Raw genomic sequence first — 16026 nt, forward strand, 5'->3', positions numbered from 1 at the left:
GATCCAAGGTTAATCCAGGCCTTAACCTTACAACATTAGGGTTCATTTGTCTAGACAGCAAAGGGACCTTCGGTGTCGTATAATATATCCTTTGCTTTATCATTGGAGGGGGAATAAATTTAAATGATCTATTAGATCTTAAGGAATTATCCCTCCCTGAAATCTTTGCGTTTACGTGTTGCAAGACCGATTCCGCATGAATCGAACAAGGCAATTCATACGACACCTTGGTATCCCTCTTTAGTCCAAATGCCATGTCAATTCCAGGAGGAAGCATACTGGCCGGTGTTTCTGTCTTCTCCGAAAGGTTATTGAATTGACGAATCAAATCAATCACCTCTGCATACGAGGCCAGAAACTCTTGGTTTTCTCCTTCCTCCGGCTCTAGTGTACCATTCTACGTCACAAGGGATGTTGTCTCGCCTCTATCTTCTGACAGACGGCCTGGAATTCCACGGCTGCCTACCCCTACGGCCGCGGTCTCTTTGATCTTTGCTGGCCGCTGTTGGCTCGATCCCGGATAGTCAGCAGGGGAACGAGAACGTCTCACTCTTTCTCTGCTCACGGATCTAGAGCAAGAATCTCGTCTAGATCTCCAAGATGAAGGCTCCCTTAAGACAGAGATAAGTTCGTCTCTATTAGTATTGGCATCGTTTTCGAGCGTCGGCGAGCCCGGCCTCGACCTTCTATCCAGACGGACACTGCCTTCCACGAACGTATCCGCCGAGGTTGCCAACTCTCTATTTTTCGTACTTTTAATAGGAGCCTTATCGTCCTTCGTACGTATTTTGAACGGCCTTACGGGCGAAACTGGGACCTGCATTCCATCCTCTGCTGCACCTTTCGCCGCCAACGTCGATTTTACCAGAGGTATCGCAGTTTTTGCGATCCGAACTGGCAACTCCGCCTCGGCCGCTAGCCCGCTGGCCGTCACCTCTCTCGCTTGTTCGGATTCTTGCGAACGGCTTCGTCTGCCAACCTTGTGCTTAATAGCCACTGACTTTCCGACCTTCTTGCTGACTTGGAAATGACAGTCTTGGTCCGAAGATGAGGAAGAATTGATTCTTCTCCTCTTAGCCCGAGGATCCGCCAGGAACTCCCGAATCCTCCTCCAACGCTTGACTGGCGCTCGCCGTGACGTTATCGGACTTAGCGATGACGCCGAACTAGAGGAAGAAGACGAAGAAGGCGAATCACACTTTTTCTTTTTGTCTCTCTTATTCATTCTCTTCTCTATATCCTGTAATTTCTGCATTACAGTTTGCATTGACGGGTCAGAAGGCGTATTAGCGTCTGGGCGCAGCAAAAAAGGCCGAGAATCGGTCTGTGACGTCATCACGCCTGCCATATCGGAGTGTGACGTATGTTGTGACGTCATCCCTCTCGTAGGGAGAGACTGAGAGGTTTCTGCTGGCAACCGCACGTTTGCTGTCTATTGCATTTTTGGCAGCCCACCCTGGCACAGTCCTAAGGCTATTTAAATACTAATATCTCCAAACATATTGAAGATAAAAGAAAAATTCTTTCAGCAGATAAAACCTTACATCTTTAAATTTCATCCTGTAGAAGGTTTATTCTTCAAATATAAATTCACATTTAAATGATGTTAACCCTTTGATGGTTTAACTTGAAGCTTCCCAAGTTATCGCCTTTAGGGTGCCCTACCGGTAAAATTAAGTTTTATGTATACTTACTGTGTAATTACAAAGCTAGTTTCAACTTGCATTGCAGCTTAAATTTTGAAGTTTGTGGTAGTAATCCTGTTTTGCACAGGTGCCTAGCCCCGCCCACTTCTGGGGAAAAAGAGGAACAACTCGGTAAAGAGCTTCAATATGTTTGTGCCCTTATGTCCATGCAAGGAGAGGAGAGAAGGCTCCAATTTTATAATGACTTGGTAAGTATATATAAAACTTAATTTTATCATAAAAATAAAATATCTATAAAAGTAATTTACCATTAAGTTTTTTTTATCATAAAAATAAAACTTTTATAAAAGTAATTTACTAAGTAATGACACAGCTGAATCCAGCATTGATAAGAGGTGGGATACATGGACATATTCCACCCCAAAACATTAGTATGTAATGGCAATGAACTGGATAACAGAAAAGTTGCTAGTATTGATACAATGCTTGTTGTTTCCTTACCTGGTAAGAGAGATACGGCAGGTAGATACTGCCTCCGGTTAGTTCTCACCTTAACCGGTAAGGCATGGCAGTATAGCCATGGAGCGCCTCTACTAAGGAGGAGCTATGCAGCAAGGAACACTTCCAATGGTTAGCAAAGCATCAATAGTTGCCACTGTGCTAGGCACAGTACCAAAATAAAAACCACCAGAGAAAACAATGCTGTCACCTACACCACAAAATAAAAAACCACCACCCATCCACTCAAAAAAGGGTGGGCATTCCAGATACACAGTAACCCCCAGCCTCCCCTAACACTCGACACCCTAGGTCAAGGCGAAGAGACCAAGGATGGAAGGGATGCTTCTTACGCTTCTTTCACCAACACCATGCTAGCCATTGACAAGGGACGCAAGGTGCAATTCTCAAACGCCATTTCCACTTCATGCAAGTGATGGGGTTGCAAACCTCAACTTACACCTCCAATACAGGCAGTCCCTGGTTATCGGCAAGGGTTCCATTACCGGCAGGGTGCTAATAAGCGAAAACCGCCATTAACCGAAACTTGGTGATTCACGGTGCTTATGACGTTGATATCTGGTTAATGGCGCCTCCTTTAGACATGTTATGGTGCCGTAAATCGCAGATTTTATGGTGCTAGACACGTGCCATAAAAGCAGATCGCCATTAACCGAGTCCACTGATAACCGGGGACTGCCTGTGTGTCAATTACATAATGGAAAAGAGACAAATATGTTTAAAAGCTAACGAGTTAGTGACAGCTCTGATTTCATGAGCTTTAACCTTAAAAGAAGGTATATAATGACCTCTCCAATCTAGCAGGTCCTTCGATTTTTTCGGTCTTATGCAAATAATATTTCAAAACTCTCAAGGGGAAAAGAGCTCTTTTCCTCTTCTGATATTTACATTTATCAGCTGGTCTCACACAGATAAAGGTTGATTTCATTTATACAGAATTATTCCTCGATTAGGCTATTTATTATGAAAATATGCCAAAATAGGTAATGTAAAATGCAAAATGGTTTCATTACTTTTCTTATCAGTTTATTTCATGAAGTGAATCTTTTCATGTATGCCGGTGCTTATCACACCAAGGCCAAGGCTAGCCTACTGATAAACATCACTTGGAATTCAAGGTTTGACTTTTAGAATGGGAGTATAAGACGACCACCAATAGTTTGGGGTGAACTTTAGGATTTAAAGGTCATCTTATACGTGGGAATACGATATGGTAATCTCGTCTTATTGCTGTCCTGTTAGCAGAGTTCTAGAGTATAACAATCTACACTGTTTGCTTATAAGAAATCAACACCTGTCATCATTGCCAATACTACCAATTTGTCATCAGTTGGGGTTACTTGATATATTTCATAAATATAAAATTGCATTCAGGATGGATGCTGTCTTCCAGTAGGATCCTGCAAGAGTAGTAGCACTGTTGCTATAATTTTTACTTCCAGAACATCAAACCCCCCCCCCCCCCCCCCACAATCGGAATATACTTAGAAGCCCTATAAAAATGTCTAAAACTCCATTTTGTTAGTTTAAACTCAAGAAAAACCCATTAATTATGCTTATAGTAACCTGTTTTTTTTTAATACATAGTTTTATTTAAAAAATTTCAGTTAATCGTGAAATTATATGAAATACAGTAATATGTGGATTTTTCTCATATAAAAATACAGTGAATAGGCTAATTTCCCACTAATAATGGGTGATAAGGTCCATACAGAAATCCGCAAATACGCGAGTTGCGAATGTCAAGAATGGGAATATGGGGGGTCCATTGTATATCTAAAACCATACTGTGTCAACCCTTAATAAGAATCTGTTGCATCAAGTACATGCGAAACAAAAGTTGGGTAGTTAAAAAGGAATTGAATAAAGAGGTGGTTATACACAGCAGTAAAATGTAAAGCATTGCACTTAGGGGCCAGACATTGAACAGAACCTGCTTTTCATGAAACACTATGACCACAATACCCATGGAAATTTATTCTACAAAAACAATATCTTCTCCATTCATAAGCCTTTATTCTTGCATTAAATTTCTGTTCTCACTAATAGCTGCTATGGTTAGGCTCTGGAATAGGAAAGTATATGAATGGGAGGAGATGGGTGATAAGATGAAGAAACTTAATGTGTATAGCAAACATAAAGTACTTTTCAAGGATATTCAGGGCCAAAGCAATTAACGTATGACTGGTGAGGGCAGCACATCATAAAGTTGTATAATGAAAGGTAAAAAAAAATGCCCCATGTCCAAAATGAGTTTATTACAGAATACAAGTTAAAACTTTTTACAATGGTAATAGCTTGTCATTTTTGTCATTTTAAGGCTTTATATATATATATATATATATATATAATATAATATATATATAGATATATATATATATATATATATATATATATATAATATATCTATCTATATATATAATATATATAGTAATATATATATATGATATATATATATTATATTATATATATATACTATATTATATATATATATTATATTATATATATATATATTATATAATATATATATATATATATATATATATCTCGAATAATGTCAAAATCTCATGGTACTAACTCGATACTGTGGCCAGATCTTCCAAAAATGTATCATCTACTTCATGAATAAGAACTTCATCAACACCTTCTGAACTTATCATGATGACCTGTGATTTTTGTGACTGAATGTTGGAATCTATTGGGACATTAGTTGAACATTCAATAGATGGCACTGTCATGAGATGCTCAAAACTCTTTGTTGGACCTTCCACACATTCCACAGACTCATAACTAGCACATGTTTCTAAATCCTCTTCAATTTTCACTTCCTCATGAACATTATGAGTGGTTCCAAACTCTTCAACTGAACAACCACTAACATGATACATGAGGTCTTTCTTTGTAAGAAATGATCTTCCACATGAGGGGCAAAAATGCCTCTTAGAGATATACACATCAGGTGAATATTTCAAATGTATCTTCTTATGAGCAGAAAGATTGTTTTTATCAGCAAAAGCTTTACCACAGATAGGACAAGAATATGGTTTTTTACCAGTATGTAGAACCATGTGAGTCTTAGCGTGTGTATATTGAACAAAACGCTTTTCACATATATTACACTGATATGGACGCTCACCAGTATGGGTTCTCTTATGAATCTTCAGGCTATACTTAAGTCTGAAGCTTCTCCCACATACTTCACACTTATGTGGTTTCTGACCAGTGTGGAGAAGAACATGTATCTGCAAATTAGCTTTAACACTGAAAACTTTCCCACAATAACCACATTCATATTTCTTAATTCCTTCCTTTTTATTTATATCACCAGAGGAATCTCTATTTCTGCGAGTATGATGGAAGATCTTTTTTTGCAGTTCTTTATCTAAGCTGTGCAATTCACTTTCTGAGTGAGTTTTACTATAATGAAGGTATAATGGAAACTTCTGAGCATACTTTTTGTCACAAATTTCACATGCAAACTTCTCACTTGGGAAATGAGTTCTCCTATGTTGCCGCAGCGATGTTAAACTGGCAAAACTTTTGTAACAAATGGGACATGTGTATGGTTTCTCTCCAGTGTGAGTTCTACAGTGAACATCCAGAGTACTTTTCAAAGCAAACATTTTGCCACAAGTTTCACAAAAATAATTTTTCTCTCCTGTATGAATTTTCATGTGTGTTCGGAGATGAACTCTTTGTACAAAACTGTCGCCACATACTTCACATTTGTACGGTCTTTCTCCTGTATGTGTCATCATATGGCTCTTCAAGGAACGTTTTTCATACAATTTTCCACACAAATCACACTGAACATGTCTGTTGTCTGCATGAATTGCCATCATGTGACGACGTAAGCTCCATTCATTGGGATAAGTCTTTTTACAAATCTCACAATGCTGGGCCTCAGTATGAATAAGAATGTGCTGCTTTAATAGACCAAGTTTTCTAAAAACTTTTCCACACTTACTGCAGTCCAATGAATGGTTTTTTATATGTTCTTTAAAATCTTTACAAGATGAAAATGATACATTACAAATTTCACATCCATACAGTTCAAGATCAAGGTGCTTTCTAAGCCTGTCTAAACATGAAAATGATGTCTTGCAAACTTCACAGGAATGTCGCACTCGTCTTAAAGATATGTCTTCTTTAGATACCTCTTTTGCAAAACTTTCAGATCTTTCTCCCTTCTCTATGTGAGCTGCTACATGTTTATGGTAAGGCTTTTTATATTTAAAGGCCTTCGTGCATACTGAACATACCCAGTTCTTGCCAGTAAAGACAGGATCTGGGTTTACCTCCACTTTGGGAAAATCCTGCAATGAAGACTCAATATCTTTTGACCATTTGACAATATCACCTTTACAATCATGACTTTTAAGATGCTCTGTATATTCAGTTTCACAAGAAAATATTTCGGTACAAAAAGGGCACTTTTTACTTTTAACCTCATGTTTTAGCTGGTGATATTTTAATAATTGTTCCACATCAAATGTCTCATTACAAACAGTACACTCAAAAGTTTTTCTATTAATATGAGATTTTAAATGCTTTCTAAACGTATTCTCAGATGAAAATAATTCTTCACAAACAATACACTGTAAATTTTCACAGTTCACATCATGTACCTTTCCATGTTCCAACAATTCACCTTTTGAAGAAAAATTTTCATCACATTCTGAACATTCATAAGGTACTTTTGGGCCATGATTCAACATGTGAGTTTCTAAACTTGCTAAGAGGCTGTACTGCCTCCCACAAATCAAGCATCTGTGTGATTTGAAATCGGTATTATGATTTAATTCATGAATTTGAAGGCTACTCTTAAGAGCAAATGTTCGCAAACAAACTGTACAGGTAAAATTTCCCTTCACAGACATCTTTTCACTGGAATATGTTTTAACTATAATTTCTTCTGAAACACTATCACATAAAAACAATTATCACTATTTTGTACGTATTTCAAAATGCATTAGACACATTCCTTTTAAAATCTTATCAGAAGTCTCACTGAAAATGAGAAATTTCTAAATTCTGTTTATGCTAAAATATCTTATTTTCTTGACAATAAACATACTCTCCATACTCGTTCATGTGGTGAATATACATGATGACAACACTTCAATATCGAGACCCTGAAAAGTATTTATTTCATTTTAATAAAGAGAAAAAAATTTTAGGCCTACCATCCAGCTTGATAAAATTTTTCATTTACCATATTAGGCTTTGCAAAACCTCAATCTAAAAGTATCTCTCCTCAAAATCTTGTTTATGTAACACTTTCAATTTAGATATTTCCTTATTACCAGTTCATGGAACTATAATCTACAACCAACACAGATTAAGAAAAAAATCATAGTGCACTACTGTATTTCATAGCTATCATAAAGAGCAGAGTATATAAAATTCATTATTAAAAAGAAAAGTTCCCTTGGAGTGCACCTTTACATAATAAAACTCAGAAATTCACTAGCAACCTATGAGAAAATAACAAATTTTCCAAGACAATTTGTATTTTTCATAGCTACAAACCTGAGGTCTTAACAATAGGATAATTTTCTAGGGCCTAGCTGAATCCGGTTAAAAATCGGAGATGAAAAAGCAAAGAATCTTGTGAGATCTGGCAACGCATGCGTATACTGGGTGAAAACTGGTCAAAGACTGTGCACTCACGCCACTGCGTTTAGTCTTTCCCAACCAAGGATGTCATAAGAAGACAAAGGGGTGGCTAGAGGTGGGCAGTAAAATGTTGAGACCTCAGGTTTGTAGCCATGAAAAATACAAATTGTCTCAGAAAATTTGTCATTTGTTCATACGCGAACAAACTTTCGGTCTTAACAATAGGATAAACTTATACTTGGTGGGAGGTACAGACATCCTAAACTGGCTGGGGGCCTACTCACCAGTCCAACTCCAAAAAAAATATCTACAGGAGAGGGACTGATGCCCCTGAGAAGCTAAATAGTGATATCCAACAACTCAGCCACTGGGTTACATACAATGATATATGGGAAGATGGGAAGATTCATTGCAGTAGGGAACTAAAGAAAAACTCTGACTGTTCAATAACAAACAATGCATCAGGGTTCGTTATTACTCCTCACTCCCCCCTGCTACTGAATAGAGGGTTTGACTATTTGAACAAAAAGCAACCAAACTATCAGTATGACTACCTACTCACCTGTATCAGACCAGTCCAGCAAATGACATGTCTATTCCTCAACCCACCTGTAAGAAGGAAAGGAACAAGAGAAAGAAAGAGACCAGCCAACTCATTCATTCTCTCTTCCACACACTCATCCTAGGTAAGATACAAACTTGCCCGGTTAAGGGCAACGATGAGTTACACGATCTGTTGGGCAGCCAACACAGGACCTAAGGAAAAAAAAGTCCATAGATCTGTTGGCAACATCCTTAAAATAGAAAGAGATGAACATGGACTGGCATAACCAAATATTAGTGCTCCAAACTCTATGAATAGCAAAATTCTTCTTGAAAGCCAGAGGAATCAATACCCCTGAAGCCATGTGCTCTAGGCTGCACAGATGTGGTGGCAGAATCATCAAGAGTCAAATATGCCTGTCTGACAGCTTCACGTAACCAAAACGAGTTTGTATTCTTGGACGCCTCTTTCTTCATACGCCTTGTGCTAACAGAAAGCCTATGACAACCTGGTCTAAGATGTCGTGTCCTCTTAAGATAGCAAAGCAGAGCCCTGACAGGACACAAGAGCTCTTGAGAATCACCGCCCACAAAGTCATCTAGAGATGGAATGGAAAAGGATTCTGGGTCTTAGCCATGAATTCAAGGACAAATTCAAAGGACACTGACCCCCAGCCCCTGGTGTGCTTCACATCATAGCTCATGCCATGAAGCTCCCCCACTCTCTTCGAAGAAGCCAAGGCCAGGAAGAAAATAATTTTGAATGCCAAGTTCCTGTCTGATGAACAACGTAAAGGCTCATAAGGAGCTTTGGTGAAACTTCTCAGGACCAAGGAAACATGCCACATTGGAGGCTTGAGCTCCCTTGGAGAACACGACTGCTCAAACCCCTTAAAAAGCAAGGAGAGTTCCCAGGATGAGATGTCGATACCTCTAAGACATAACACTAAACTCTGGGCCGACCAGTAGCCTCTAATGGCGGACACAGACAAGCCTTTCTCATCCCTGCGGAAGACCAAAAAGTCTGCTATGCACTGAATAGAGGTTCTGAGCGGAGAAAAATCCCGTTCACGACAACAATTACAGTAGATCGCCCATTTACCTTGGTAAAAGGCAGAGGTAGATTTCCTGAGATTGCTGGACATATGTCCTGCTGTCTTCTGAGAAAAGCCTCTCGCTCAGAAGAGATACTTGATAGCCTCCAACCGTGAAGAGACAGGGATTCTACTGACTGGTGGAATCTTTCAACATGCGGCTGACAAAGAAGATGCCGCCACGGAGGAATCTCCCTTGGCACCTACGACTACAGAGGAGCTATTAATGTCATCCTGAGACTCTGTGAACTCATCATCCTGTTCAGGACTTGGCAGATCAAACAAGACGGAGGGAAGGCATCCACTCCAGGTTGTCCCAGGGATGTTGGAACTCATCCTCCGCTAACGCCAGAGGATCTGGAACCACCGAACAGAATACCTCTAGTTTCCTGTTGAACTGGGTCGCAAAGAGGTCTAGCATAGGTCTCCCCCAAACCTAGAAGAGCCTGTCTGCCACAGCCTGATGAAGAGACCATTCTGTGCCTAGGACCTGAACCCGACGACTGAGCTTGTCTGTGACTGCATTCCTTTTGCTTCAGATATACCTGGCTGAGAGCTCCACCGAACTGCTGACCACCCACTGTTGAATCTCGACTGTCAAGGCAGTCCCCCTTGCTTGTTCACATAAGCAACCACATGAGAACAACAGAATGTCCCTCTACTTTCTCCCAAAATTCCTTCAGACCTAAAAAGGCTGCCTTTAACTCTAAGACGTTGATATGGTGCTGTCTGTCCTCCAATCTCCAAATGCCCGAAGTAATGAGGCCACCTAAGTGAGCGCCCCAACCTGTGAGGGAGGCATCTGAAAACAGAAGGAAGTCCAGCAGAAGAGAATGCAGAAGAACACCCTACAAGAGATTCTGATCGTCCAACCACCAACAAAGCTCTCTAACTTCTGGAGACAGAGGTACCCTTATCAAGGGTGAGTCCCCAGCCAGAGACCAGAAGTCTCTCAGTCTCAATTACAGAGATTGAAGATGAAGTTGCCCACGAGGAACCAGCTTCTCCAGAGAAGACAAAATCCTCAGAAGAATCTGCCACTGATGAGTTGACTGATATACGGTTGCATGCCTAGATAGAGAACCCTTTGACTGGGTACAAGTTTGACTTCTCTAGGTTCACCAAGATGCCAAGTTCCAGACAAAATCAAAGCAGGCGATCTCTGTCCTGCAGCAGCCTCTCTCTGGAACCCGCTAAGACCAACCAGTAGTCAAGGTACCTCAGCAAACGGATCCCTTGAGCATGGCCCCAAGTTGAGAAGAGAGAGAAGACTCTTGTGAGCACCTGAGGGGCCGTGGTCAACCCAAAGCATGGGACTTTGAACTCGAAGACGTCATCTCCGAGAGAGAAACGAAGGAACTTCCTGGACAACAAATGATTAGGGATCTGGAAGTACGTGTCCTTTAGATCTATTGACAGCATGAAGTCATTTTCCCTCACAGCTGCCAACACTGATCATGGGGTCTCATCTTGAACCTTGTCTTCCTGACAAAATGATTTAAGGTGGATAGTAGATCACAGGTCTCCATCCCCCTGACACCTTGAACACCAAAAAGATGTGACTATAAAACCCCAGAGATGGACGCACCACTTCCTCTATTGCACCTTTGTTCAGCATTTTCTGCACTTCCTCCTGGAGAGCTAAGAACTCGGAGAATTTGGGGGATACACTCGCCTGAGCAGAGGTCTGTCCGAGAGCAGGGGAGAGAAGTCGAATGGTAGTAGATACCCAACCCGAAAGGCAACTACTACCCACTTCTCTGCCCCATAACTCTGCCACTTGGCCCACTGGCCTGCCAGGCAGCCCCCACCTATCCGTGGCAAAGGAGAGGGAGAAGCGCCCAATCTATCGACGACCCCCTTTATTTCTATCCCTGGAGCCCCTCCTTGACCTGTGAGAGCGCGACTGAAAGGGACGCTGGTCCTCTGACTTAGGCTGAGTTGAATGAGAGGGCCCCACCAAAACTGAACTCGTAAATGGCTTACCAGGCGCGATCTCTGGACTTGCAGCTGAACAGGAGGAGGAGGGGCGGGACGTCTCCGAGAACGAGACTCCGACTTAGACAGCCTGGTGCATCAACTTGTCCTTCGTGTCAGCTCACCATCGATCTATCGCGTCCTCCAGCTCAGTCCGAGGAACATGAACCGAGATTCTAAAAGATCCCCATTCCTGAGCACCAACAAGGACTCAGGGTCAACCGATCTTGCCATCCTGTACAATGCCGCATCCCTTCTGATCAGAAGATTAGCCCACAAATTGATACCAGGATGTGCAAGATACGAGAACGCCTTTCCCCCAGACTGCAACAAACTGGCAAGAAAAGATGCATTCACCAACCCTTCCGGGGACCAGTCAGACACAATCTTGGCAATGGCCGTCGACCACAAGCCCAACCATGACACTGTCTGGAACATGGAGGCTGCCATAGACTCCAAAGCCAGGGGATCTTACAGAGACAAGGACAGCACCACCGTCCTTACCTGTTCCAAAGTCAACCCTGGCTTGAGACGTATAACGTCTGGGTTAAGATGACGAAGCAACAAGCAGACAGAGTTAGTAGCATAATATTTCCTATGCCCTTGTGAGTGGTGGAGGAACCCCTTGACCAAAGAGACCCGTCTCGATCTGACACAGAAGCGTTCACCTTTTGCAAGACCGACTGGACATGCCCCGATAAGGGAAGCTGAAACGACGACTTAGGATCTTGCGTAGCCCTCAGCTAGGCTTCCAAGCACATAGGAATGAAAGACGGCCAAGCCTGAGTCCTACTCTCTAAATTGTTGAACCCATGAATGAGATCAACAACCTCTGTAAAGGAGGACAAAAAGTCTTGCATGTCTTCCACCTGCTCCGACAATGGAGACCGACAAAGAGAAGAAGATGCAGGCTTATCCAACATGCCTTCCTCATGCAAACCAACTGTAGACCCAGCAGCCAAAGAACCTGAAGCGCCAGCAGACCTGACCGGACTGGGGCCACGTGCCAACTCCTGCGATGAACCAATCACAACACTAGGAACAACACTACGAACAGTCGCAAGATATGACTCACGTACGTGTCCATATGAAGCAGACGCACGTACGTGTGGACGGAGAAGCATCTCGAACTCTTGATGCATAACGAGAATTCCTCGGAGTCGAACCCTGAACAGCATCAATGGGAGGGAGAGGCGAACACTCCCGCTGCACTACTTCCGCATTCACAACTTTCAATCTTTTCACAGACGCCCTAAGATCCTTACGACGACGAATAGGACCTGGAGCAGAAGAAGCAGAAGAATCAGCAACGTGCGCACATACGTGCGAAGTTGCAACACACTCGTGTCTCGAAGAAGAAGACGACACAGCCATAGCAGAATGCACTGGGGATGAAACACCAACACTCTCAGGAACATGGACGTGCTGCTCCTCACCCGTCAATGAAGAAAAGGCAAAGTCCTTAACCCTCCAATGCTTGACACGCCGACGCGGCGGAGATGGGGTTGATGGAGGAGAGGATGACAGCACTGATTCCTTACACATCCTCTTGGCAGGAGTGGGGGAGGGGGAGGGGGAGGGGGAGGGGAGGGGGAGGGGGAGGGGGAGGGGGAGGGGGAGGGGGAGGGGGGGGTGACACAACACACTTGCTCACAGCCTTCTCATCCAACAAGGCAGCAAACCTATCTTTCAAAACAGAGTCCAATCTCTTAAGAACTGCCTGACATAAAGCCTCAGACAGATCCACAAGAGAGGACGCAGATGACACGGAAGGAAGAGGATACGTCTTGGATGGCAGCGATGACATCACGGGAGCAAACGATGACGACACAGAGGAGCAAGGCAGTGCAGCAGCCCCAACCAACGATGCTGACGTAGCAGGGAGACGACATTGTCGGAACTGGGAGTGATGTCACCGATGGAAGTGAAGTCACCAGCGGCGCTATGAGAGACATCACGGCCTCCCCCTGGCCAAAGCTAGCAGCAAGCCTCTCTCGCGGAGCAATACAAAATCGCTAACCTTGGGCACCGACGTAGAGAAGGCCAGGGAGAGGAGGGAGAGCTGGGGAGGCAAGCATCCATGAAATGCATCAGCAAACCCTTCAAGGAAGGTAAACCCCGCAGCCCAAGCAATGCCCAGAGCGTCACCATTTTGGATGCCTTCGAACCTGAAATATAAGAAACTGATGAAATAGGCTCCTCCCTTGCAGGAAGCAAATTAACTCCCAAGGAAGAGGGGGCGACATTACACATTAAATCAGCCTGAGGGCCCCCAGAACTTCCAATGACGAATCGATGGAAGAAAAGGAAGGAGCCACAGGCACAACAACTCTAGCGTCATGGGGTGTGACTGCAGAAGAAAACAAAGCATCAGGGTGAGACGATGAAAACCCTTCCCTTGAAGGAAGGGTTGAAACTCCACAATGCTCCCTCTTACTGTAAAATAACTTCCACTGCGCTCTAGACCACGCATGACATTCCGGGCAGGGGTACAAACATTAACACGACAACCTACTGCATGTGGAGTGTGGGTCTGTTGCTGAAGAAGCAAGGAAATGAGAACACTGGAAACCTTGAGTTCCCAACAAATACATTGGCGAGGCAGAGAAGTACAGGAAGCCATATGAACACAAGCACACACACAGATAATCAATATAGTGAAAACAGGCAAACAACTGGGTAAAAAGTCGAGAGAGGGCAACCGCAACTCTCACCAAGGTGGTTAAGAAAATGACTAAAAGCGGTGGTGTGGGTGCACGGTCTTTGACCAGTTTTCACCCGATATACACATGCGTTGCCAGATCTCACAAGATTTCTTGCTTTTTCATTTCTGATTTTTAACCGGATCCAGCTAGGCGCTAGAAAATTATCCTATTGTTAAGACCGAAGGTTTGTTTGTGTATGAACAAATAATATTTAAATTCACTTAATTCACAAATACAAACCATTGCCTTACATAGCTTTTGCTGAAGTTAACAGTGGACACTACAAACATTTGCCAAAATTACAGTTAACTCCCAGAAATCACTGGGATTAAGGAACACACACACCCATAAGGTGAAATCTGCCATATGTTCGTATCCCCCTTTAAAAATGCTTATAACTGCCTATTTTAATAGTTTAAACTGCTTATAACTGCCTATTTTAATAGTTAAAACACCAAATATACCTTACACTATCATCCTAAAACATTAATATATTCATTTCTTTTAGCAATTAAAAACTATTTTCCTCATTCTTTTGGTAGTGGACTCAATCTGCTGATTCTGAGAACATAAATATTATAAATGGCTGGATGATCGGTTTTTTGTACATATTGCGATGATAATATATCAATACTATAATAAAAGTACATAAATGGATTCTGTAAGTGAAATAACATTTTATTGATAATATGCTGTTTACATTAATATAATACTAATAATATTTGAAAATTAGTAAACCATTGTATTATGTACATATGTATGCACACTCATTTATTAAAGGATATGTACATTGCAGTGTTTGCCCCCGTATTTGTGGGGGATGTGTACCAGAACCCCCACCCCTGAATAGCTAGCATCTGTGAATAGTTGAAACCCTATAAAAGTACTTAAACCTGGCTATTTAGTTAGATCAAACTCAAGGAAAACCCACAAAAATTTTTTTTAACTTTTATTTAAATATATAGTGTTATCAAAGTACATTTTATGAAAAAACTGATAATAAAAAAAAGGAATTTGTAGATATTTCTCATAGAAAAATACCACAAATAGGCGAATTTTCTGTGAATCTGGAGTCCATGAATATGGGGGGTTTACTGTACATCAGCAAAACAAATCAGGAGACAGCTGAATACATTTTATTGATATTTTGCTGTTGACATTAATATTAATATTAGAAAATTAATATAAATCGTTTCTTTATCATAAATGAAAATGTATTTAGTCATGAAAAGAAAATGAAAATACAGTAATTAGTGAATACAGCAGGTCCCCACTATATTGCAGCTCAGCAATTGTGCCTTCAGTTAATCATGGGGAGGACAAGGCCAACAGGAAAACTGTCTTTAAAGTCAGATTCTTGACTGATGATCAATGTTATGGCTTGAATGGAGCTTGAGTGGATTGTTCAAAACTCAACAACCCCCACCACAGTTGATGGCCCACTTGCCCTGGTAAACCACTGAAGAAGACCTCCTGAGATAGCTGGACATCTGACCTGCTGTCTGGCGAAAAAAGCCTCTCGCTCTCAGGAGATACTTGACAGTTTCTAGCCATATATAGAAAGTCTCGGAACCACTCTTCCTGTGGCCACAGAGGTGCCACCAAGGTCATCCTGTGATTCATGGAACTCATAACTCTGTCCAGGACCTGACGGATCAGGCGTCTAGAATGGAGAGAAGGCGTACACCTCAAAATTGTCCCAAGGATGCTGTAGATCATCCTCTGCCAGAGGAAGAGGATCCGGTACCACTGAGAAGTTGACCTCCAGCTTCCTGTTGAAGAACGTGGCACCACTCCATACCTAGGACTTTCCTCCGATGACTTAGCTTGTTGACAACCACATTCCTCCTGCCTGGAATTTATCTAGCCATGAGCTCCACAGTTGTTGGGTGCACCCCAACTGTTAATGAGTGGCTCTGGCAG

General features: G+C 42.0%; 1 protein-coding gene across 8 annotated transcripts in view; it reads right to left on the reverse strand.

Annotated features, from left to right (window-relative positions):
• Nucleotides 1-4698: 4698 nt before the first annotated feature.
• Nucleotides 4699-16026, reverse strand: part of LOC135198189 (zinc finger protein 260-like) — a 57668-nt gene continuing 46340 nt past the window's right edge. For all 8 annotated transcript variants that reach the window (XM_064225755.1, XM_064225758.1, XM_064225760.1 and 5 more), the window contains one exon: nt 4699-7300. In XM_064225755.1, coding sequence (XP_064081825.1) covers nt 4739-7045 — 2307 coding nt within the window. In that variant the 5' untranslated portion in view covers nt 7046-7300 and the 3' untranslated portion in view covers nt 4699-4738. The remainder of the gene's footprint in view (nt 7301-16026) is intronic.

This window comes from Macrobrachium nipponense, chromosome 21 (assembly GCF_015104395.2).
Source record: "Macrobrachium nipponense isolate FS-2020 chromosome 21, ASM1510439v2, whole genome shotgun sequence".
Classification (NCBI taxonomy): Eukaryota; Metazoa; Arthropoda; class Malacostraca; order Decapoda; family Palaemonidae; genus Macrobrachium; species Macrobrachium nipponense.